Source organism: Pteronotus mesoamericanus, unplaced genomic scaffold (assembly GCF_021234165.1).
Source record: "Pteronotus mesoamericanus isolate MK-2021 breed Mesoamerican mustached bat unplaced genomic scaffold, CSHL_Meso_final contig_25, whole genome shotgun sequence".
Classification (NCBI taxonomy): Eukaryota; Metazoa; Chordata; class Mammalia; order Chiroptera; family Mormoopidae; genus Pteronotus; species Pteronotus mesoamericanus.
Window position 1 is genome coordinate 32,382,607 of NW_026555105.1, and position 27,239 is coordinate 32,409,845.

Consider the following 27,239-nt stretch of genomic DNA (forward strand, 5'->3'; position numbering starts at 1 on the left):
ATATGATGGAAATAACTCCTATTCTGAAATGTTATCTTTATTTTTCAGCAAATCACATTTCTTAGGGCTGCAAAAAGTACATATGGATTGATTCTAATAAGTTGAATACTAATAGAGACTGGAAATCAGATGTCAGAATTTCACAGTTAAAAAAAAGTTCTTACTGAGACTACTATCCCTTTAAGCAGAAAATGTAAAAAAAGTATAGCTAGGAAAAAGGTGAATTGCAAAAAATTGATCTGTAAAATCACTGTATGTAAAAAAATTCCATTTCTCATTACTTGTAATGTCAGAACTGTTCCCATAAAAGCTTTCCTCGAGAAGGTATAGTTAAGCCCTTCTTGTGAGAGAGCAGTTAAGAGAATTCACTGGAGGGCAGACATAGTCTCAGAAATGACCAGACAAGGAGCAGTAAACCCGCTAGAGATTTGCTCTTTTTGCAGCAAATCCCTGCATTCAAGATCACTTGCCCATAATCAGATGCAGTCTGTTAATCTTCCTCTGGACTGGGACACACTGGCTCTGCTTGGAAATTCAGGAATTCCTCCTGTTCAGCTCTCATACATTTGGGTCCTGGCTCTGGCTTTGATCTATACAATGTACTTGTAGAATTACAGTAAGTAAAGGGAGCCCATTGGGATTCAGCTTGTACCATTTGGCCCTTGCAAAATTCAACTATGTTTCTTGGGCTTCAGTTTACTCATCTATAAAGTGGGCTAAAGTTTGGATTAGAGGACAGAATGAATAGGAATGCATTTGCAAACTGTGAAACAATATATGAGCAGTACATGGTAAGCACTCAACATACAGGTAGAATGAATCAAATATGTGTACCGTATTATTAAATTTTCAAGGGGGTTTATCAAATATGCAAAGTTATCAAGACAAAGGATACATTTTAATGGAGTGTATTTACATGTGATATACTTTATTTCATTCTTCGTCAAAAACAAAATCTTACTAAGGAGTTTATACAATTAGATAATAAGCAAAATTTTCCAGTATTTCATTTCTAAAAGCAAACAAGAAATTTTACTTTATTCTAGAAATACATTACATTTTTGAAACTTCATTTGATGTCAAGTTTGCAATTTAGAGAAAATAGAAAAATTATAGCAAGTTTATAGTATAAAGGGAAAAAAGAGAAGGAAAAATTAGAAAAGATTTCTAATATTCAAACTGGCCCTTAACCCAAGCCAAACACCAGGTCTGGCAGCAATCAACTCAGTTCTTCACTATTTTGAAGAGTGTAAGTTCAGTTCTATGGGATTGCCTAGGGCAAAGGTGTCATAAAAGTATCCAAGTTTATCTGGCTTAAAATATCTCTGTCCTCAACAACAGGATTTGAACTATATACTTTTCCAAACACACCTGCCAGGTAGTACCTTATGTAGGTAGTCTTTACCTAAACTTGGAGGCCAATCCTGAATTCTCTCTAATTAATGCTTTCTAACTCTAGTCCCATAGTTTGAAATACTATATTACTGATTTGTAATCTATATTTATACTTTGACTTCTCAGCATATCTTTCAGACTAATACCTCCATTTGGATATCTAATTGATATATCAGGTAATTATATCCAAAATGAAGCTGCAGACCTTACTTCCCACCCAAACCTACTGTTCCCAAATTCTTTCCTAACTCAGTAAATGGAAAAGCATTCTTCCAGAGACTCAAACCAAAAATCTAAGAGTTATGCTAAATTTCTTCACTATCCAAATCAATCAGCAAGCCTACCTCTAAAACTTATCTCAGTCTTCTCCTTCCAGTTCTATTACTGGCATGCCATCTAAACCAGCCAACATCTTGTCTAGACCTCTGCAAAATCCTGATCTCCTAGCTATCACCAATGCTTTCCTTCAATTTGTTCTTTTCACAGGAACCAGAGCAATGTTACAGCAACCATCAGATCATGTCAGATACTTGTTTAGATACCCCTCTGTGACTTGCCACTGTCAGAAGAATAACATACAAATGTGGTGCCCTGACAGCAAGGCCCTGCAGGGTCAGTCCTGCATCCTAGCTAGGCCTCGTACCAAATTCCCTCTCTCCATGCTCCATTAGTGTCTCTCAATTTTTCCAACACACGTTCTTTCTCATCTCATAGCTTTCTACCCACTTTTCTCTTATTTGCAGTCTTCTTTGCCCAGCTCTTTCTGCCTGATTCCTTCTCATTCTACAAGTCTCAGCTTTAACGTAACAACCTCAGAGAAGCCTTCTTTGCCTACACTATGTAAAGTAAGCTACTCTTCTTCTTCCTCCCCATTATAACCTCTTATTACCTATATTTATTTTCTTTAAAACATTTACCATATTCTCATAATATTCTTATTTGTTTACCTGTTTAGCATATTTTCTCTAAAAACCACAGAATCCTCAAGGGACGTAACCTTGTTTGTATTACTACTGCTGTATCTCTAGCCTAACAGAGTGCTCAGCACCTAGTAGGCACTCAAAAATATTTATTGATAGAATGAATAAACAAACATGGTAAGATACCGTTTTTTTTTTTGCGCTGGGTTTTTATCTCCAAAAGTTCTCAGCCTTTCTGTTATTCTTTTGCTTTAAAAAAACAACTTAAACCCACATATAATCACTATTACGCAGTATTGTGAAAACAAAAGTATACTGAAAGGAAGCAAATTCTATCTATACTTTTCCTTGGAACTTCTGATACTAACTTTAGAAAAAGTTTATTCACAATTGCAATGTGCTGATTCCAAGAAATAAGCTACCCTAAGACATCAAACCATTTAACTTATTCTTTGAATCCTGTTCTGAGTTCAGTAATCTGACCAGAATTCACATGCCGAATGAAGCACTTTGGAATGAGAACAAGGAAACTATAATGCTTTGCATTTCTCCATATAATAAACTTGGTTTCCTGAAATCAGAGGGTAAGACTAAAATCCATCATCTTCTAGAAATGACCGCTCAGGTATGATAAAAAGCAGAACATGCTAAGTTTCCACTTCTCTTTCCAATTCCTAAGAATCTCACATCCTATAATAGACTTTATTCATCTTGATCTCCTTTTCATCAATAAAATGTCAGTGCTAAAAGACTATAACAACCAGGAAATAATTTTGAGCAATTTCGACTTTCCTGTTGAGAACTATTCTGGCCCACTAGCCACGAGGGACAAGAAGCAAGGAAACTTCATAAAATCATTCTTTTTACAATGCCAGCTTGGAGTTGTGCCAGGAGCAAGCCTTTGGGGTTCATGTGTGTGGTATTCAAATCAGGGCAAAGCAAAATGCATGAGAACAAATGAAAAATGCACTGACTTGTCCAAGTACGGCCTGAACCTTACCACACACATTTATACATACCAAAAAGGTAAAAAAATAAAAGCATTCAGGAAAGAATTGAGTGGTGTATATGCAATGGAAACAAGGCTCCTTTAGATATAGGAAATCAAATGCCAGATAGTTTAGGAATTCAAAGAAAAATGGGAGGAAGTTGATTTTTAGGTATCGTGAAGCAGGATAAATGCAAAAAGAATATGAAACATAGATGCTTTCGTATAGTTGAGCAGAAAAGCTTTTACACAACACTGTGTAAACAATTTAAATTTATACACATATCCACATAAACATACACTTATTTCACACTTCAATTCTTCATAGCTTTTGCAAAGAAGGAACTATAATATATGTTATAAAAAAGCAGTGAAAGCACACAAGAAGATAACTATTCCTTTTCCTTTCAGTCTTTTACAGTCAATCTATCTATAAGGATTTCCTGGAAAGGAATCCCCAGTAAACTGTTAAATTAATCACACTGCCAAAAGCCTCCTACAATGAAATTACTTCTTGCGTATACGGGGGCAGGGCCCCCTTCCTAATCTGGTCAATGGTTATAACCCACAGGACAGACCTGCTTATATAGCATGAAGGGAGGTATACAAATTCTAGGAATTTTAAAAGAATGAGTAGCTTATATTGTTACTATCCATGTTACCAATTTTCTTTAGCTTCCAACTGAAAACAACAAACGTGTGTTGGCTTACCTATTTTTTTAACTTCTTCAGCAAAGTATGGGTCATTTAAATCAACATCAGAGGGAAGTTCATCTTCACTGGTCTCTTCAGCAAGAGCCTTAAGGTTGAATATGAAATACATACAGTTTAGTATAAGAATCATCATAAATATATATATATACACACACACACACACACACGCACACACACACCTTTTTTATATATATTTTTTAATATATATCTATATAGATACATAGATGTACATAAAGGGAGATAAAATAATTTCTTTTAAATCACATAATTCAATCTAAAACCAGTTAAAGAGAAATGGATCAGTTTATAAAATAATTCCCATCTGAGTCATTCTTTTGTTTGTTTAAGACATATCGGATTGGCTAAAAAATATTTTTAGTTTTGTCCATAAAATAAAAGACATTTTTCATTTTCACCAATAATTTTATCGATTTAGGTATTTTGAGTACATCGGCTATCTCCCATGTGGTATAATGTTGACTGTTCTCAATTAATGTCTTGATTTGATTTCTATCAACTTCAAGTGGTCTACCAGACCATGGAGTATCATTCAGTGAGAAATCTCCAGGACGAAACTTCCTAAACCACTTCTGACATATTCGATCAGTCACAGCACCTTCTCCATACACTGCACAAATCTCTTTCTGTGTTTCAGTTGTGTATTTGCCTTTCTTAAAATAATAAAGCATAATATGCCAAAAATTAGTATTTTATTCAATATGAAAATGGCTACAAAAAAATTCACCAATTCTGGAAATTTTTCTTAAATGCACACTATATGACATCTGTCATAATACAATCTAACAAAACTGTTTCAAATGAAGTTAAAGACAACCAAGGGCTACTAGAGCCATCTTACAGAACAAACCAAATGAACTTTCTGGCCAACCCAGTATTTATGGAATACTTAAATGGAGGAAACCATGTAGCGCATTAGGGAGAAATGAACTTGATCAGATATATGGTTTGTACAATCTGTTAAAGGAAGTTAAGACACAGACATATTCATCAGTAATAATTCAACATAAGAAGTGCTAGAAAAGACAAAAATAAAGTGATAAAGACATTTGAAGGAGGAAAATACTTTTAGATGGGTAGCAAGTGAAGAGAGTTGGCCTTATCTCTCAGAAAACTGAGAGATACCACCACAAAGTCAGGAAATCAAGACAGATCAACTTAAGAATGAGAAGCCAAAAAGAAGAGTCTCACAAATAATGAGAAGACAGGGAAATACCACCCCTCCCACTCAAAGGGAAAGGAAGAATTCCCACAAAGAGAACTAAATGAATTAGAGGCAAGTAAACTATCAGATACTGAGTTCCAAACAATGGTTCTAAGGAAGCTCAGTGAGCTCAGAGAGAATTACAAAAAACTACAGGGAAGCTATGAGGAAATTATTGCAAATTATATCAGCATGAAAAAGGACACAGAAACTATCAATAACACACAAGAGGAAATGAAGAATAAAATTTCTGAATTGAAGAACACAGTAGAAGGAAATCAAAAGCAGGCTAGATGAAGCAGAGGATCGAATCAGCAAGCTGGAGGACAAGGTAGAAAAAAGATCCCAGAAAGAGCAGAAAATGAAAAAAGACTCCAAAAGAATGAAGAGGCATTGAGGGAAATGCAGGACAACCTGAAACGTAATAATATCCGTACAATAAGGAAACCAGAAGGAGAAGAGGATGAGGAAGGGATAGAGAACCTGTTTGAGAAGGCACTGATGGAAAACTTCCCTAATAGGAGGAGAGAAAAAGTCACCCAAGTCCAGGAAGCACAGAGGGTCCCACTCAAAAGGAACCCAATAAGGCCCACTCCAAGACACATCATTATGAAAATGGCAAATATCAAAGACAAAGAGAGAATCCTAAAGGAAGCAATGGAGAAACAGGCAGTAACATATAAGGGAGCCCCATTATGGCTAGCAGCTGACTTCTCAACAGAAGCACTACAAGCCCAAAGGGCGTGGCAAGAAATATTCCACGTAATGAAAAGCAAAGGCCTGCAACCAAGACTACTCTACCCAGCAAGGCTCTCAATTAAAATGGAAGGTGAAATAAGGACTTTCCCAGGCAAAAGAAGGCTAAAAGAATATACCTCCACCAAACCAGCACTGCAAAACATGCTAATGGAATTGCTTTAAGATGAAGAAAAGGAGTCTATGAATACCCAGTTTCTTTCACAGTTGCCAATACTTGATATTACCAAGATTTTTTAATATGTATTAATCTAATTGTGACAATGTGTTATTTTAATTGTTCCTTTATTATTTGTTGAAACTAAACCTGTTTTTGTATATTTCTTGCCTATTTCTATTATTTTTTAAAAGTTTTAAAAGACTTTTTGGTATTCTTTATCCAGTTTTTGATTAAATGTTTGTAGAATTTTTTTCCCTAAAAAACTCCACAAAACCAACCATTAACCCTTTTTTAGATGTGTTGCAAATACTTTCCTATTCTATTACTTGTCCTTTAACTTTTTTATATGTATGTTACTGTACAGTCTTAAATGTTTAATATAGTCATGTTGTCAATATTTTACTTTGTAGCTTCTGGGTTTGAATATTTTACTTCAGGGTAAGAAAAATATTAGTTTATATTTTCTCCTAAAACTCCTTAGATTCTACATATTGATTTTTAACTCACCTGACTATTTCTTGTATAATGTGTGAAATAGGGCTCTATATTTGTTTTATTTCAAGTAATAGTGGTCCATGTACCCTATTTGTTGAATAGGCCTTATTTTACTCATTGATTTGAAATATCAAGTTAATCATATATTACATTGTTAGACAGATATACACATTTGTCTCTAGAATGCTCATTATATTTCACTGATCTACTTGATTATTTCTGTGCTGGTGTCATGTTGGTTTAATTGCTGAGACTTTATAAGGGTTTTAAATTTTTTAATATTTTATAATTAACTTTGACATTAAAAAAATAAAATCAATCTGCACTGAAGGAAGGAAGGAAGGAAGGAGGGAGGGAGGGAGGGAGAGAGATGGAGCTCCTACCTTTTGCGACAACATGGATGGAACTGGAGAAATATTAAGCTAAGTGAAATAAGCCAGTTGGCGAAAGACAAATATACCATATGATCTCACCTATAAGTGGACTCTATTCAACAAAATAAACTAATAAAATAAACCACAGGCATGGAAACAGGGAGCTGACTGAAAGTAACCAGAGGGGATGGGGAAAGAGGACAATGGTGGAAAGAAGGGCAAGGGACTAGACAAAGAACATGTATGAATGACCCAGGGACATGGACAACAGAGTGGGAACTGACTGTGGGAGCAGCACGTGGGGGTGGGATGGGTGGAGGGGCATAAACAGGGAAAAACTGAGACAACTGTAACAGAATAAACATGGTTTATAAATAAAAAAAATAAAATGCATAGAACAGCCTAAAAAAATAAATCCTTAATTAAAAAAAAAAAGAAAATTGAGAGATAGTATTATAAATAATATGAAGTAGTGCACTGTGGCCTATCTTTTGCATTATTTTTAAAACAATTTACTTGCTGGTTAATTAAAAATAATGATTCTTTAAACACCAATTCTAAAGAACCTATGCACCCCAATGTTCATAGAAGCACAATTTACAATAGCCAAGTGCTGGAAGCAACCTAAGTGCTCATCAATAAATGAGTGGATCAAAAAACTATTGCACATTTACACAATGGAATACTATGCAGCAGAAAGAAAGAGCGAGCTACTACCCTTCACGACAGCATGGATGGAAATGAAGAGCACTATGCTAAGCGAAATAAGCTGGGCCGTGAAAGACAAATACCATATAATCCCACCTATAAGCAGAACCTAATCAACAAAACAAGCAAGAAAGAAAAACATAAGCAGCAACACTGAAAGAAAAAAGAAACCGACAGTAAAGAGAGGGAAGGAGGAAGAGGGGTAACGGGGAAAAGAAAGGGAAGGGTGAAATCAAGGAACATGTATAAAGGACCAACGGACAAAGCCAAAGTGGGGAAGGATTGCGGGTGGGAGCCTGGGATGGGTGCGGCAGGAGAAAGCAGTGGCGGGAAAATACAGACAAATGTATTTGAACGCCACCAAAAAAAAAAAAAAAAAAAAAAAAAAAAAAGATTCTTTATTATGAAAATTCAGGCGTATGTAAAAGCAGTAAGGATACCGTAATGAACTCCCTGGTCATTCTCACCACCCAAATTTCAAAATGTATCTTGTTTTATCCATAATCTACCCCTGAAAACTCTTGGGCTATTTTTAAGCAAATCTGTTAAATTTTTCTTAATCAAATTTGAACAGACTGTCTACTAAATTAGAATGTTTAATGCAAAATTCAGGTATATGAAAATAAATAGAACCTATGTGAACTAAAACATGAGTCATTTAAAAAAAAAAATTTAGGATGAATATTGCTAATCATCATCCTGTATGCTGAAGATTCACCAAGCCCTAAAACATACTCATTTTTTTAAAGATAATTTTTAAAAGATTTTATTTATATATTTTTAGAGAGGAAAAGGGACGGAGAAATAGAGGGAGAGAGGCATCAATGTGTGGTTGCTCCTTGTGCCCCGCTACTGGGGACCTGGCCTGCAATCCTGGCACGTGCCCTGAATGAGAGTTGAACCGGCAACCCTTTGGTTCACAGGCTGGCACTCAATCCACGGAGCCAAACCAGCTAGGGCTTCATTTTGAAATTATATCCTTTTAAAAACAGATTTGCTAAGAATTTTTTACTAAAATATAATAATAGATTCAGCAGTAATATATTTCTAACAAAGATTATAAAATACCTATATATCTAACTTCCTATCTATTCATCTATTTAACTATCTTTTAGATCTAAACTGTAACTGTTAACAACTATGGTGCATAAACATGTATTCATTTCTTCAGTAATCATTTTTCACTATCAAAACTGAAGTTACAGAGAGGAAAAGGGAAAAATATTTATAATTTGAAGAAAATTCTTGAAACTCATCTCTATGTGGAGAACCTGTGGAATTGGAAGGGATCTGCTGTAATCACCAAGTCCAGTACAGAGTATGGAGTCTAAAACAAACTTGGCGCTCAACAAATGTATTTTTAATGTTATTGATAAAATGAGTTCAGTCTAAAGTCTAATGAAGGGAAAGTGCCTAACATGAAAATCAAAGGTGTAATTTATTTTATGTAAGTAAAATTAAATAGTTGCTAAAGATCTCAGAAACAAGTAACTACTTTACTGACTCTGTAAAGACCTACCTGCACGTCTTCCAATAAACTGCTGGCTTAGTGACTTCTGAAATTATCCCATTTAAAAAATATTTTACTACCTACGTAGTTTTAAAGGAAGTTCTACGGACTAGAGGTAGCATATCAATGGGGACAGGGGTCTTATCACATTTCCTCATTTTAATCTCCATGTCCAGAAACACTGACTACAATTAGAGTATAAAAATCACTCCATTGCATCATTCAATTTTGCTACCCTCTTATCTTTACACACACTGAAAGTCATAGCTATACCAAAAGCACATGTTTACATACTACAGAGAGAATATAGCACAGTAGAAAGAACATTGGAGCCAGAACTGGATTCTGGTCTCAGTTTGGCCACTAACAAGCTATGTATCTTCAGGTAAATCACTTAATTTTCTACAACTATGAAACATCAGGGATGAACTAGAAGGAATCAATTAAAATTCCTCAAGTTGTAAAAACCTGTGATTAGTGATACCATCTTAAGAAAATGACTTCACTGCCAGAATGCTGCATTTTGGTGACAAGATAAGGGTATTTTCAGCGGTAAAACCGTAAGTGGCCTCTGCCACTATTACTAAAAACTAATTCTGCAAAATGTTTGATGAGAGTCAAATCAGATTTTCACGCACAACATATTATCAGAGAAAATATCCTTCATAAAGGGACTTATGTTATGGATGTTAAAGGATCCATATGATAATACTGAAAAGTGAAAGCTGCAGATTGAAAATAAAAATGTACAGAAAATTTTACTCATATTAAATACTTTTTTACATATATCCTCAGGTAAAGAAGTCTGTGTGCACTTCTTGCTCAAAAACAGAGGAGAATCAACCTATTTTACATCTACATGTCAACTAAACTATGTATTTTATTTAGGTAGCATGTAAATGGAAAATAAAACAGCACAGTGGCTGTGGGTTAAAGTGGCTCTGAGTTTTTACCAGACTTTGTACAACAGCATGCAGCCTTGTAGAAAACATGTGACATATTGGATTTTCCCTTTCCTCTTTCTTAAAATTGCAGTGGTAATAAGGCCTACTACAGTGAGTTGCTACCTAATGAGATAATGGCTGCTAAGCACCTGGTACCTTCTCATACATGGTTGTTGTTCAATAAATATTTGGTTATTTTTGATACCTTCCGTTTCTTTTTTAGTCTTCTTTTCTCTTTCTTCTTCTCTAAAAATTGTTCCCAAGGGGTCAGTTTATCCTTTCCTTCCAATTTGCTTTTGACCATCTCTTCTGCACTCTCTTTAAGACCTATGAAAAACATAAAAACAGTTAAGTTGAAAAAGTAATTTACCAAAAAAGGTAATTTATATTTATTTGAGTAACAAGATAAAATGCAAGATCACAGAATAATGTAGGATCAACTTCTATCAAACCTATTTCCTAATAGCAACAACAATAAACCTAACCAAAACAAAATAAATAAACCCAGCAACTTGATAAATGATTAAGGCACTGAAAAAAAATCCTTCATTTAGGCTCAAATTTCATTTCTCCATACTTAATTGCTTTGAGATTCTAAGAAAAATTCTGGAACAGGTGACTAACAAAAATTGATTGGTAAGGCAATCCCTGTTGAAATACCCTAGGAAGAAAGTATTCTCATAATCACTCCTCAAGCACTCTGCAAGGCCACATCTTTAAGATCAAAGGGACCACTGAGTTCAGATTCCAGTTTGTATGATTTAACTCTTTCAATGCTGTTTTTTGCTCTTATATTTCTATTCTAAAGGTCTTTGTTCCTTATATTTTACAGCTCCTGAATGTTTCTAGGGCTTATGTAACAGTTGGAGTGGGTGAGAAGGTAAAAGAAAAAGCACCAAGGCTGATATGTTAGTCCACAAAGACCCTCACCACTGCCAAAGTAAAGGAAATATGACTTCTGTATTGTCCCCTTTGATAATAAAAACGTTTGCTTTATTTTGTAGTATGTTTTTGGAGGTCATGGTTGGGTTGAGGGAAGAGGGGGTTTCAACATTTATATGACACTTAATCCATTTAAAAAAATAATTATGGAATGATTCGAAATGCTGATATGGTCAATCCAGATCAACTCAGATTCATTTTAAATTCTAAGACAATGAAAAGAATCTTAAAGATATAATAATTTCCTTTTATCCTGAGACTGAGAGTTCAGCAACTTGCCTAAGCCTAAGAACATGCCACTAGGAAGCTACAAAGACGAAATGTGAACTCCTGATTTTCCTATATATTACTACCAGATATATAAAAAATGCTGATTAGACCTAGAACACAGAAATCTAGCCCATGAGTAAAATCTAAAGCTTTTGGCTTCAGGTCTGTCATCTGCAAAATGAGGTTGGTGTAGATAAGAAGAATGCTACTGTCTTCTCCCACATAACACCATTTCCCCCCACTCAAAAAACATATTTGGTAGAAGTTCAAATATATAAAACAACTACAAGTAGTGTTTTCTCCTTCGAACCCCAAAAAGCAAGAGACAGGTATAACAGATGATCTCTAAGGCCTCTTCCTTGCCTTTTAAACTCAGACTTAATCTCCAAATTTCAATGACTTAGAAAAGTATTAAATTATATGTACACTGAAGGTTAGGTAGGTTTGCTTTTATGACATACTGCTGGAACCATCTCTAATTTATTGGATGTCAAATCAGAAACAAAATTCTCAATTTAAAAATGTTGCTTATAAGAAAACACAATTCCCTTTACTGAACAGTTTTCAGGAGAAATGTGAACTGTATAAAACTATGACCAGATTTCTGACCAAACTGACAGACACATAGCACCTAGGAAATATAAAGTGGGATCTCCATTTGGGAGAAAGCAGCAAATCCTGACAAAAAAGTTGATTTCAAATAACAACAACAAAGTATTAATAATAATTCGTATGTTATGCCCAAGGGCCAGCATAATTAATCCAGTTTCACTTTTTTAAAAAAGATTTTATTTATTTTTAGAGAAGGGAAGGGAGGGAGAGAGGGAAACATCAGTGTGAGGTTGCATCTTGTATGCCCCTGACTGGGGACCCAGCCTGCAACCTAGGCATGTGTCCTACACTGGGAATCGAACTGGTGACCCGTTGGTTTGCAGGCAGGCATTCAATCTACTGAGCCACACCAGCTAGGCTCACATTCTAAATTTACAGAATTATATTATTACATATGTTTAAATAATCTTTAGGGTAGTTTACTGTAATTTCCAAATCAAAAAGAAAGATTTTATTACTCCAAGATATTAAATGAAGTAATATATTTAGAGATTTTTTTCAATAAAATGTATTCTCTGATTACAATCATGCATCACATGACAAGGATATCTTCTGAGAAATCCACTGTTAGGTGAGTCTGTTGTGTGAACATCACCGAGTGGACTTATACAAACATAGATGGAATAGTCTACTACATATATATCTAGGCATATTATATAGCACATTACAGGCTACAAACCACAGCATGTTACTCTACTGAATATTGCAGGCAACTGTAACAATGGTATTTACGTATTTCAACATGTCTAAATATAAAAAAGCACAATAAAAATATGGTAGAAAAGATAAAATGTTATACTCCCATAAGGCATTTACCATGAAAGGGGCATGAAGGACTGTGAAGTTGCTCTGGGTGAGTCAGTGAGTAAGTGGTGAGTGAATGTGAAACCCTAGGACGTTACTATACACCAGAGATTTTCAAATGGTGTGCCACAAAAAATTTTAAAACATGCAATACCTGACTACAAATCAGGGACACTGACCTCTTTTCCCTTAGATTGTCAAATAAAAGAATGACAATCAACAACACAATAATCATCCCGTGTGAATGAATCAAAATTATACCTATTTGTTGATGTGCTGTAGAATATTAGTAATTAGTTTACGTGTGCCATGAGATGAAAAAGGTTGAAAATTACTGCTATACACTACTGTAGACTTTAGGAACACTATATACTTAGGCTACATTAAATTTATTAAAAAATATTTTAGCTTACTGCCACATTTTTTGCTTCATAAACTTTGATTATTTTAGTTTGACTCTTGTCACATTTAGCTTGAAACACACAAAAATATTTTTTAATATTCTCATCCTGTAAATTTTTTTCTATTTTTAAAGGTTTTAATTTTTTTAAGCTTTTGTTGTTGTCGTTAAAAACTAAGACACAAACACACATCAGTTTAGGCCTACATGGTTAGGATCATCAATATCACTATCTTCCACCTTCACATCTTGTCCTACAGGGAGGTCTTCAGGGGAAATAACAGGCATGGAGCTGTCATCTGTAAAAATGCTTTCTTCTGGAATAGCCCCTGAAAGACCTGCCTGAGGCTCTTCTTGAGAAGGTGTCACTCTTTTAAGAAATATATCTATGGCAGTTTGCTTATTTTCATCACAGATTTGCTTGTAAGCAGATAATGCATCATGACTGTTCCCCTCTATTAATGAAAACCTTTCAGTGTTGGGGATCGTGTTTCCAAACTTTTTAAGGAGCTCACTGAAAAAGTTTCTGCTAAACCCTCTGCTGTGAATTCTCTTGAGGGTTCTTTTTTTACTTCCCTTTCTCAGCTATGCATTCCTTTTCAGGTTCCAGTAATTCCTTCTTAGTTGGTTCCTCAGGATCCACCTCTAGGAGCTCCTCAATGTCATTCTCATCCACACCCCGATTAAAGTTGCTGACATCTCAACCACAGCCTTGTTGATTGTTACAATCTCCTCCTCATTCTTGGCAAATCCTTTGAAGTCATGGATGAATCTCTTGAGTGTCTTCTTCCAGAATGCATTCATACACTCCTTGGTGACATCAACCAAAGCCCCAAAAGGTTCCTGATGCAGTCACAGATGCTGTAATTTTTCCAGAATTGCACCAGTGTGTTCCTCAGTTGCAACCTGGGCAAAGGTCCTCCTTGGGTCGTAAGCCTTTAAAAGCTGCTATAATTCCTTGATCCACTGGCTGGATCAAAGAGATGGTGTTTGGACAGAGAAACACCACTTTGATATTGGGATGAAAATCACCAGTAAAAGGAGGCTGTCCATGAGCATTATCAACAGCAAGCAAAACCTTGAGAGGTATGTAATTCTCTCAAGAGTACCTCTCCATTTTGCTGACATGGCAATTCAGGAGGGCATCTTGGAAGCTGGGTCATCCATGACTTATTACCCCCATGATAAACTACCAGTGTGTGTTTACTGATGCGCTCAAAGGCCTTGGGGTTCTCACTGTGTCACGTCCCAAAGAGTTTTAATTTCTAGCCTGAAACCTTGCCCCCAAACATAACTGTTATCCTGTCCTTAAAAGCCATGAAACCTAGTATTGACTTGGCCTCCTTAAGGATGAAAGTCATTTCAGACATCCATTTTTAAAATAGGCAGGTTTCATCCACATTGAATATATGCTCTGGCAAATAATTTTCCTCGATAATCAGCTTCCCTAGAGTTTCCAAAAATTCTTCAGCTGCCTAATTTACATTAGCACTTGAAGACTCACTATTCACATTTACATTATGTAATGAAAATTTAAACCACACACAGCAGTAACTTCAACAACTTACGTGGGGCCAGCCGTTCTTTCAACATCACAAATAAACATTTTCCTTTGGCCATGACCATCATGATATGGAGAGGGATACACGTATGAGTATGGTCTTCAATCCAGGTCATTAGAAGTCTCTTCATGTCTTATATAAGTCCTTCCTGAGGTTTTTTTTTTTTAGTCTTGCTGTCTTTAATTAAGCAGATCCTTTATCAGCTTCCAACACTTTGTTCTTATTCTTCAAGATAGCCATGGTGGAATGGGAAATGTCTGACTAGCAAGCAATAACCATCACTGATTTTCTACCTTCGTAGTCCTTAATCAGTTTTTTTTTTTAATTTTAAAATTTCAGTTTTAGAGAAAGAGAATAAGAGAAACAATGACCTGAGAGAGAGACATCTACCCTGACTGGGGACTGCAACTGCAGCCTAGGCATGTGCCCAGACTGGCAAAAGAACTGGTGACATTTCATTTTGTGGGATGACACTCAATCAACTGAGCCACACTGGTAGGGCCTTAATCACTTTTAATTTTGTTTCTAGGTCAACCCTCTTACTGGCAACATAACTGGTAGGTTTTGTATGCTTAAGGGCTACAATGAATAAAACAGCACAAGATTATATCAAGCACAAGAGAAAATGAGGCAATCAAGACATGGTCAACATGAGATGTATAAGGCTGTGGCCTATGTAACATGGTGTATTACTTTTCAACAAACTTTCAAAAATTGTAAGTAGAAAGAGTACACTCTAATGATAAATAGGAAATACTCTAGTAATAGTCATTTATTATCATGAAGTATTACATAATGTACATAATTATATGTGATATACTTTTATACACCTGGCAGCACAGGTTTGTTTCTACCAGCATCCCCAAAACATGAATTATGTGCTGCATCACAATGTTAAAATGATTACATTACTAAGTGATAAAAATTTTTCAGCTCCATTGCAATCTTATAGGACCACTTTCATCTATGTGGTCCATCTCTGACTTAAACATTGTTATGCAGCACATGACTAACTTTGATCCTTATGACTTAAAATCTGCTTCTAGCTCAGCATGGTGCTAAGGAAGGTCCTTTGTTACTGCCTCTTTTGGTGACTAGAACATTGGTCTTATATATCTCTATCTGTGTGCGTGTGTCTACTGCACAGGTGAGTGGGTCTTGACCTTTTTGGGGATCGTGAATACCTTGAGAATGTGATAAAACCTATGGAATCTCTCCCTGAAACAGTGTACTGGAAAAACTTGCATACAATGTTCAGAGAGTTTATGGATACCTGATGTTCATCTTTGTGTCAGGAGCCAAAGGCCTTAGGTAAAGAACATTTACAGGTGCTGCATAGGTCTATGGGAAGATGGGAGTCTATTTCCCACAACTTTAAAACTGAACAACACAGACATTTGTAGGTTTTACATCAGGGTGTCTCATTTCAGCACTAATGTCATTTTGGACCAGGCACATTGTTGTTAATGATAATTCTGTGCATTGCAGCATTTTTAGCAATATCTCTGGCATATCCACTAGATGTCAGTAGCCCTAGTTGAGAAAATAAAAAATGTCTCCAGATATTGCCAAATGTCCCCTTTGGGGGTAAAGTCACCCCTAGTTGAAAGCTACTGTTCTAGACAATGATTTTAAGACATTTCTGAAAACAAAGGCTATTTCATTATTTGTACTATATAAATGATATAGGGATTTTTGGTATTTGATTGTATAATGTCTTTTCCACTTTATAAGTTTCATCTGAGTACGCCTTTTCTTCCAACTAGACCAAAGGCAACTAAAGTTACCTTCTTTTGTACTCCACAATATTTAGTATAGTGCCAGACACATAGTAAGTACTTAAACACTTAACTGATCTGTCTTGAAGGAAGGATTGTTATTTCAAGCCAACTGTTTGATCTTTCATGTTTGGAACATATTCTCTCCAACAGAAAATGAATCAAAACTTTAAGATCTAAATAAATGGCCTTCATCCCAGAGTGATTCATGTGGTTTTTAAAAGAACCTATAGCTCTAGAATCATTCATGTAATATTTATTCCCAGGAAATATTTTATATTTTTTTGGCATTTAGTTTGTTTACAACAATAAATACTATCTTCAGTTAAATACAGCCTATTTTTTTTTTTTTTTGGCCTGGCTTTCACATAATACACCAAAATAGTAGAATGACAAACACATTGCAATGAATTAACACACCATGATAACTTAAAAATGCTTTGTTCTCATTGTCATTATGAGGTCATTTAAATCTCTTGCCACAGATCACAGTTGTTTATGTTCTAAGTTCTTAAAAATATGCCCATCCCAGAAACCTCTTGGCATACACACAAGAACATTCTTCAGACAGTTTTAGCTTCATTTGAGAGCAGCCGCTATGTGACTGAAAAACAACTTAACTATATAACTTTTTAGTTTTGCACAAATTTGTTTAAAAAATTTTTAATTTATACTCAGGACTGCCAAATTAGTTAAAAATAACATCAATAATGCTACAAATAAGAGGTAAAAAACTCTTTCAAAGCCAACCATGAACACGGATTATTCAATTATGATAATAATATTGAATAATTTAACTGCAATCCATTCAGAATTATTTTGATAATTTGCATACATAGAAAAATACTTTAAAATACACCTTCAAAATCCATTAAAACAAAAACATACATTTCTCTTGATTCTACTGATTTGAAATACTCCAAAAGTCTTTAAGGGGCAGGGAGGGCATGGATAACTTAACTAGATACTATAATTGATTTTGTTTGTAAAAACAAAATGAATGTCTTATGATTTCTGATATAGGGACATTTCATTTAAATGTAGACTTTTGATCCATTGAGAATATTTATGAACACTTATAGCTCAATCTTTATTTATGGTTGTATGTTTAAATCAGACTATGTGACACACTCAGATTCAAAAGCAGCTTTTGAAATGTAACTAACCACCACCACCACCCAAACCCCCAACTTGGAATCTATTCTAAGTATAAGGGTTTTTAAAGGAAATCTACCAACCATGCCCCAAGGAACACTGGCATGAAAGGCACTTCAAAATGGCCAGTCATCCCAAATGGTGTGGGGAGATGGAAGAACACATTTACTTATATAATTAATAGAGGTCACAGAGATACTTTGTCCAACAGCGTTCTCCCCCATTCCCCCTGCCCCCCGCCCATGGTAGTCAAGTGACTGTGTAGACAGGGTACCTTTAAAGCACCTTGAATGAGCTAAACTATATTCTCTTACTCTGTACCCTTTATCACAGTTGGGAATTTATTTGTGTGATTTTTAAGAATTATTATTATTAAGACTGTCTCCTTTGCTAGGTTGCTCCATGAGGGTAGAGGCCATAGCTCCTTCCCCTACCAAAGGTAACCCTAGTGGCTAGTGGAGGGCCTGGTATAGTATATATGTCTGTTGAATAAAAGTGAAAATGAAAGAATAAATTGGTCAAATTTGTTCCCAACCTCATGGACAGGGAGCAACAATGCATGAAATTAGAAAGTAAAATAACAACTAGCTTTGGAAACAACTGTAAACAGCAGAAATTACTAATCACAGCCAACATGTCCTTTGTATGGTGCTTAATACTCTTGTATCTACTACATGGAAAAAATGGAGACAGGTACAATACAAGTAAGGTTAAGAGGGTATGGGCAAGCTAGATTGGGAACTGCTTTTCATAAAGCAATCAATGAAGTATCCACAGAAAATACTATATGCTGAGTGAATAAATGTTAATGCACTTTGCTGCTGATTGTGTAAAAGCTATTTCAGTGGGTAAGAACTGTTTTACATTTGTCTTTAATTTGACCTTCTCATACTCTAACCTCTTCTGAATATCCTTTACTCTCCCCTAAAATGATGCCTTCCATGTGCAATTATATATCAGGTCCTCAAATAACATTTTGCTCAATGTCACTTTGTTACAAGGTTAGTGAGAAGCCACAGGAAATATAACTCTTGTTTATATCAATTAGCCTATGAAAAAATTAGTTTCATTATACACCATTTTGCTTAAAGTTGCAGAACCTAACAAAAACGTTGAATGAGGGCTTCCTGTGTTCAGTATACTCGAAATCAACCTTTCCTTATTTCACAGAATCAAATATTCTTAAAAAGCTGACTTTGAATACAAGATATTTGGGCCTTATTAGGGAGCTATTGTTTCCTATATTTTTCTGTACTTCTCTTGTATGTTTTGTCTCTCAAGTACTTTGTGATTACAATGTACATAATATCAAGCTGTCCTAGAGGACTGAAGAACTACTTGTTCTCTGTTATTTTTTACACATATTTACAGGCAAGGTAGAAAACATGAAAACTTTTAAATGAATGGCTAAAATATAAGAAAACAAAGGGGATTTGTTAGAGTCCAGTCATAAGAAAGCTCAAAGAGAAATGTTAAATTATCTGGGAGGCAGGGAGTTTTTCTTGGGAGACATACATTGATCTGACATGACGGAGTATGGATCTTGGGTTTGAATGGGCTGCTAATCAAGGAGGCAGGAGACAATATTCGGAACCTGACCATGGTTGAAAGTCCCATTAGAGACCATTCTGTGAAACCAGGATCCTTAAAAGTGCCTTCAGGTGGGTGCTGCTCCTTCTCTGACAACTCAAGAGGGAATATGTAACTGGGCTTTGGCTATAGGCAGGAAAAAAGGAGGTAAAAATACATTTTCCCCCCAGAGAATTTATAACTCACAAGCCTACCAACCCACAGGTTTGTGGCTGGAATTCACACTATTTGTGTGGGCCAGAACACCCCAATCTACAAATTTGGTTTCAACTGGTTTTGGATTGGAAATGCCCTTAGGCACCAGGCAAATGCTCTCTAAAATAGGCACTTTTGACCTAGGCCTTAGAGAATTCCCATAGGTAAAGAAAGATCCAAGAAAAATGGAATCACAAATAAAACGCAGTATGAGCCAGAGTAAAAAGAAACAAAGTAATAGAAGTCAGACCTATAAAGACTATAGATTCTGGATTATGCAGATACTGAATATAAAATCAGTACATTTAAAAAAAAGAGGATATTAAAAATAAGATTATCAAAAGTATGAGACAGATTTGAGGAAAATAAAATTTCCTGACTTAAAAAAATAACTGAAATTACAGTCAATGACCAAGTTAACAGCAGGCTATGCTGAAGTAAAGAAAAAATTAATGAACTGAAAGATAGAACTGAAGAAATTACTCAATATGCTGCATAGATCCAAAGTTATGGAAAATGAGTTATCACATGGAGAATGAGAAGGTACCACACATATCAAATAGAATTTCCAGAAGGAGAAAACAGAGAAGATAAGAAAAAGGTAATATTTTAAAAGAAAATGCTGAAACATTTTCAGAACTGATTGATGAAAGATACTTATCTTCAGGATTGTGTGTATCCAATTAATTCTTTTTTTAAAAAAAGATTTTACTTATATTTAGAGAAGGGAAGAGGAGAGGGAGTGAAACATCAATGTGTGGCTGACTCTCATGTGCTCCCAACTGGGGACGTGGCCTGCAACCCAGGTAAGAGCCCTGATTGGGAATCGAACTGGAGACCCTTTGGTTTGCAGGCTGGTGCTCAATCCACTGAGCCACATTAGCCAGGGCCCAATTAATTCTAAACAAGGTAAAAGCAACCAGCAAAAAACTGGCCTAGATATGCCCTAGCGAAACCCAGAACAGTAAGTTATTTTAAAAGTTAGGAACAAAAGGCAGCATTGTGGAGCAAGGCTAACCCTTTCCTGACAGGGTCCAGCAGTGGGCCCCTGGGTCCTGGAATTAATGTAATATGCTCTTTGGTTAGGTGGTTTCCTCACTGAAACTGTCAATAGGACTCAAGGGGAAGGAAGCACACAGTAAATCTGCCCTTCTCCAGGAAGGGGTTAAGAGGGGACCTGGTTTAGTACATCCACGGCAATAGCAGATAACCTTCTCTCCCTAATCCTCAGTATTAACAGCCTCACCACCAAAATCTGCCTGAACCTACGAGGAATAATCTCTTTGTGTCTTTTATCCCTATTTATTTTGGTCACCACAGAAAGCCCCTAATCATCAAGTGCCCCCTAATTTCCCATGTTCTAACCCTCTGAAGTTAAATGTATATCCACTCTTCTGCCACCATCTCTCTCCCTTTAACTCTCTACCACTAAATTTTCTGGAATTCACAGTACACATCATCAGTAAAAACCCAATTATGTAGTTCTGAACATTTTTTTTATCTTCTTACTCTAACTGAAACCTGGCTGTCTTCTGGGGATACGCAGCCCTTTCGAATGCTTTTGTTGTTGGTGGTGGTGGTGGTGGTGGTGGTATTTGTCTTCTTCACAGAGTCTTCACATCAACTGGCCTAGAGTGGAGACAGGTGTGTATGTGTTGGGGGTCGTTAGTGCTCTTCATCCAGTTTTAAGAAGTGTGGTACTACTGGTCCAGGGACAGGCAGACTAACAGAGAGCGAAGCAACAGATCCATGCAGTGTTGACACTTTGGTACATGACAGCGGTGACATGTCAGAATACTGGGGGAAAGTACAGATTATTCAATAAACAGAACAGAATCAAAAAGATTTTTCCATGTAGAAGAAGATGAAATTGGATCCTTTATATATTAAAAAAAAAAATCAATTCCTGATGGGTCAAGGCCTTAAATGTCAAAAGCCTTAAGCCATTCTACCTTCAATAGAAAATAAAGGTGAATGTCAGTCTTATCAGTACAGAAAAGAATTATTCAGATGAAACGCAGAAAGCAGTAACTATTTAAAATAATTATCTGACAATTATTAAAAATCAAGAACATTTTTCATAAGACAACACTTCCAAGAAAGTATGTATGTGTGTGTGCACGCACACACAGTTACAAATAGAAGAAACATGTTATCTTGTAAAAAACAAAGGACTAATATCAAAGAACAATAAAGAACTCCTAAATATCAGTAGGAAAAGAACAAACAATATAACAGAAAAATAGCCAAAAGATATCTCTGAGTATTTTACTAAGGAGGAAACATATATGGCCAATGAATATATGAAGAGATATTTTATCTTACAAGTGATAAGAGAAACGCAAATCAAGTGCTGCTCGTGGGAATGCAAACTAATACATTAGTACTTCATCTTGTAAAGTTGAACACTGATATACCCTATGAACCAGCAATTACATCCCTCGATAAATACCCAGAAAAACTGAAACCCATACTAGAAGATATACAAAAATGTTCATAATTTGCCACAGTAAACAGCTAAAAACCCAGGTGTATATCCAACAGTGTAAATATATAAACTGTGCTATACAGCAGTGAAATGAATGAGCTACAGCTACACAAAATACAGGTAAATCTCAGCAATATAATATTGAGTGAAGAAAAAGTCAGCCCCAGAATATTTAAAAATATCTGGTGGTAATACACAGAAACCGACACAAGGACACAGCCAAAATGCAGAGACAAGAAAAAAGGTCCCAAGTGAAAGAACAGGAGAAATCTCCAAAAACAGAATGAAATGAAATGGAGGCAAGCAAACTACCAGATAAAGAGTAAAAAACAATGGTTTTAAGGATGCTCAAGGAACTTAGAACTTCAACAGCATGGAGAACAAAAACATAGAAACTATAAAAAAGAACACATCAGGAATGAAGGATACACTAACTGAAATGAAGAATAATTTGCAGGAAATCAACAGTAGAGTAGATAACGCCAAGAACCAAATCAGTGATTTGAAATACAAGGAAGCAAAATACACCAATCGAAACAGTAACAAGAAAAAAGAATCCAAAAATATGAAGATTACAGTAAAAAGAGCCTGAGAGACAACTTCAAGTATACCAACATTCTCATCATGGGGATACCGGAAGGAGAAAAGAGCAAAAAATTGAAAACCTATTTGAAAAAATAAGGATAGAAAATTTCCCTAACTTGGTACAAGTCCAGGCAGTGTAGAGAGTCCCAAACAAGATAAACCCAAAAAGGCTCACCTCAAGACACATCATAATTAAAATACAAAAGGTTAAAGATAAAGAGAGAATCTTAAAAGAAGCAAGAGAAAAGCAGTTAGTTATCTACAAGCGAGTTCCCAGAAGACTGTCAGCAGTTTTCTCAACAGAAACCTTGCAGGCTAGAAGGGAATGGCAAGAAATATTCAAAGTGATGAAATCCAAGGACCTACAACCAAGATTACTCTACCCAGCAAAGCTATCATTTAGAATTGAAGGAGAGATAAAGAGCTTCCCAGACAAGGAAAAGCTAAAGGAGGTTTTTTTTTTTTTTTTTTTTTTTTTAACCACAAAACTAGTATTATATGAAATGTTAAAGGGTCTTCTTTAAGAAGAATAAAAATGATCAAAACAATCAACAATAAAATGGCAGTAAATATGTATCTATCAACAAATGAATCTAAAAATCAAAATAATCGAACAAGCAGAACAGAAATAGACTCATAAATACAGAGAACATTTTGATGACTGCCAGATGGGAGGGAGTTTAAGGGGATAGGCGAAAAAGCTGAAGGGATTTAGAAGTACAAATTGGTAGTTACAGAATAGTCATGGGTATGTAAAATATAGCATAGGGAAGTCAGGGAATAATATTCTAATAAGTATGTATGATGTTAGATGGGTATGAGATTTATCAGGATGACTACTTAATAAATTATAGAATGTCTAGTCACTGGGGTATACACCTGAAACTAATATAATACTGTATGTCAAATGCAATTGAAAAATAAAAAATTAAAAACAAACAAGCAAACAAAAAATTTAGAATGTTAATAACATGGAAGGAATACATCAATGGCTGAATTGATAAGCAGAATATGGCATATAAATAATGGAATGTTATTCAGCCTTGAAACAGAAGGAAATTCTGACATGCTACAACATGGATAAATCTTGAGGGCATTTTGCTAACTGAAATAAGCCAGTCACAAAAGGCACTGTATGATTCCACTTACATGAGGTACTTAGAGTAGTCAAAATCCCAGAGAACGGTGGTTGCCAGGGATTGGGTGGAGGGAAAATAAAGAATTACTGTTTAATGGACATAGAGATTCAGTTTTGAAAGGATGAAAGAGTTCTAGGGATGGATGGTGGTACTGGTTGCACATAATATGAATATATCTAATACTGTATACCAACAATGGTTAATATGGTAAATTTTACATTATGTGTATTTTAACACAATGAAAAAAAAAAAGGAAAAATGTGTTACGGTAAGTAAATTTGAGGTTTTAAAACTTTTCAGTTTGGGGATAAAAAACAACAGCAATAATGAAACTCCTAAAAATTAAGTAATCTGAGTCAATTCTGTCATATTAACATATGGAGCAAGTGTAAGAAAGCTGACAGTTTGCTAGTCAGGCAGTTAGTATATAGAATAATGATGTGGGACAACCTCAAATAGAATAGGCAAAAGTTCTTCTTTCAAGACCAAAGAATTCACAACTTCAAACAAATCAGCATAGCTGTGGGCTGTGGGAAACAATACATGAAACAAGCTCTCTTCTTGAACTGACTTCAGGCAGACTATAAATCTAAGGCGAAGTCAAAAAAGTACTACAGCCTGGAAATAGCAGCTATAGATGCAAACAGTACAATTAATGTGATACATGTCCAAAGAGGGGAAGATCACGTGAACAGAATCATCCTAGATGCTTGCAACCAGAATCCCTTATTGATTTACTTATATAATTTGGATTCTAAAACAGCAGACCAATTAACCTGAAACTTTATAAGGACAGGAATTTTAGCACTTTCTGAAACTAATACTAATATAACCTGTTTTTTCTTTAGATCTTTTTTAAAAAGCTTCTTGGAAAACCTTGTTTTAAATTAAATCTTAGAATTAATGAGATAAAATAATCTTTAAAATAATCCAGGAAATTCTGAGAAATTTATTGGCAACTCTATGGAGAAAATGTGCTAGTAACATTTTTAGATAACCCTAGCTACTTACAGTTTTTTAGTATACATTCCACAAGTGAATCCAAAAAATTTTTTTTTCATGTGTGTAGTAAAATTTCACCTTGCTACGTTACAAAGCCCCTCTAGTTAACCTGTTAAAGGGATGATTCAAGTAAGGAGTACAAATCTAAGTTTTAAAATTCTAGCCACTGAACTAGCTGTGTACAAGTTATGAAAGGGCATTATAAACTGGTTTCCTCCCCATCACCAAAGTATGAAGCGAACTGCACTTTCTTTTAGATTATTTTAAGTTCAGATTTTCTGTTTAAAATTGGGATTCCTGGTAAAATGAATACACAAGTGATTAAAAATATTTTGTTTCTGAATAAAGAATAATACAATGCTGTTAAGTACAGTAAAGAAGAGTTGCACCCCCACCTTCTGTCTCAAAAAGTGGGAGTCAAGAAAGGACTCCTCTTGCAGAGTGAGAATAGCAAGAGGAGTCCTTTCTTCTCTGGCCTCCAGGTCTCCTTTGAATGAGTAGTATCTACAACCCTGGGTGTTGCTGACAAGATCTCCCAAGACCAGCAGTACTAATCTCATTATGTACTTCATCTCTATTTAAATCTGTCATCAGAAGTTAGCAGCTTCCAAACCAAAAAGGTGCTGGACATTTCCCACCATTCCTCAACAATAAAGTATTTTACACATTAGTCAGTCATGGCAGTCATTAATAGCCATTAACAAAATCCTCTATATCCATTTACCACCTGCTAGTTTGAATCTCACTCGTTCTTCTCTGGGGACACTGCTTTCCCTGTACCCTTTTAAGGTGGCGAATTTTTCTCTCCAGAAGTCCATCCTTCTTGCTACTCACTGCCAACTCCAGTGCACTGGCTGGCCCTCCTTCCCCTAGCCTCCAACTTTGAATATCATGTTACCAGACTATGCCACCTGCTATCCCTCTTTACTGCAGATATCTAATGACTGTAGACACTCCCCTCATTTACTGAAATGCTAAGCTTTGGTTCACTGCTGTCCTCTCCAATACTAATTCTGTCTTAATTGGTGATTTCAGTATCCACACAGATGATGACCCTTCCAACACTCTGGTCCTCAGAGTTTCCTGACTTATTCTATACTCCACCTCATTTCAGAAATTCACCCCCAGAATCATAACTAGGACATGTCATTATCAAAAACTGTATTCTCCCCACAATCTTAATTTGTATCCCACTCTTCAACCACTATTTCCAATGGTTCCATTTTACTCTCTCCAGTAACCCAAGGCTAACAATTCTTCTGTCTCACAGGGACCTACAATCCATCAACTCTCTTACTTTTCCCCCATCCCTTGCCCTCAGCATACCCTTATTTCCTTCCTGATCCAACACAGATAACCATGTTCCATTAGTACAATCACTCCCTTGCCCTTCACCCCTTTGCCCCTCTCTTGCTTGGTCATACTTGGTTGATAAAAGCTCTACTCTGGCTTAATCCAAAACTCTCCTTACTCCATGCTTGCACTACATCATAAATGTGCTAAAGAAAACAAAATATGTAATCTTACTTTACATGACCATGAATTTCAAGTACATCCTTGTTGCTGTATAGCAATACTATTAAGTTTCCCTCTTTGCCACTCTCTTAGACACTGTATCAACTCTTTTCAAATCCTCACCTCCTCCCTTATTCCTACTCTCAGCTAATGATCTTACTCCCTATTTCACTAAGAAAATACATATAAATAGAAGAGTACCATAAGCTCCCACATGTTTCTACCCATTACCCTCTGTGATCATATTCTTTGCCTCCTCCTCTCCTGTTACAATAGATGAAATGTCACGCACATATACCAAAGGCCAATTCCTCTACTTGTGCAAGTATTTCAATTCCTTTTGCCTACTTCAGAATGCAGTTTTCTGCATCTTTCCCCCCCCAGTCTCTGGAAGAGCATTCTAAGAAGCAGAGAGCATATCATTATTTTTCCCATATTAAAGAAAAATGCTCTCTTGATCTCACACCCCCAACCCCCTTCAGTTTCCTATTTCTCTGTGACCCATTATAGAAAAAACTCAAGATCTGTCAATGAATGAGTCCATAATAACTTAAAAAAGGAGTGGGGAGGGAATTCTATTAGCTAGAGGGAGCTCTACTAGCAATAGTTAGAAATGCCAGCTAATAAATGCAGAAGGAATGATAGAAGTACAAAATCAGCCTTGCACAACCAACCATACATAGACTCAAGCAGGTGATCACCAATGAAGGCTAACCAGGTAAAAAGTTGTGCCTTTAAAATGAAAAAAAATCAGTCAAATGTTACCTTAACTGAGTGAACAGAGTTAACAGCACAAATAATGGGACAAATGGACGTTCTGTGAATCCTGAAATGAGGGAATGGGAGGTATACAATATCATTTATGGAGAGTTCTTGCCAAAAAGTTTTCATCTGAATTGCGAGGAAACAATTAAACAAATCCAAATTGTTGGGTATTTTATAAGACAACTACTACAGACATCAGGAAAGAATTATAAAAAATACTGTTGGGATTAGTGAGAAATCTATTTTTTTTA

General features: G+C 35.7%; 1 protein-coding gene across 2 annotated transcripts in view; it reads right to left on the reverse strand.

Moving 5' to 3' along the window:
• The window catches only part of ESF1 (ESF1 nucleolar pre-rRNA processing protein homolog), a 62,776-nt gene that overhangs the window by 8,073 nt on the left and 27,464 nt on the right, over window positions 1–27,239 (reverse strand). For both annotated transcript variants that reach the window (XM_054574071.1, XM_054574070.1), the window contains exons 10-11: window positions 10,392–10,513; window positions 4,015–4,102 (exon numbers count right to left, since the gene is read on the reverse strand). In XM_054574071.1, coding sequence (XP_054430046.1) covers window positions 4,015–4,102; window positions 10,392–10,513 — 210 coding nt within the window. The remainder of the gene's footprint in view (window positions 1–4,014; window positions 4,103–10,391; window positions 10,514–27,239) is intronic.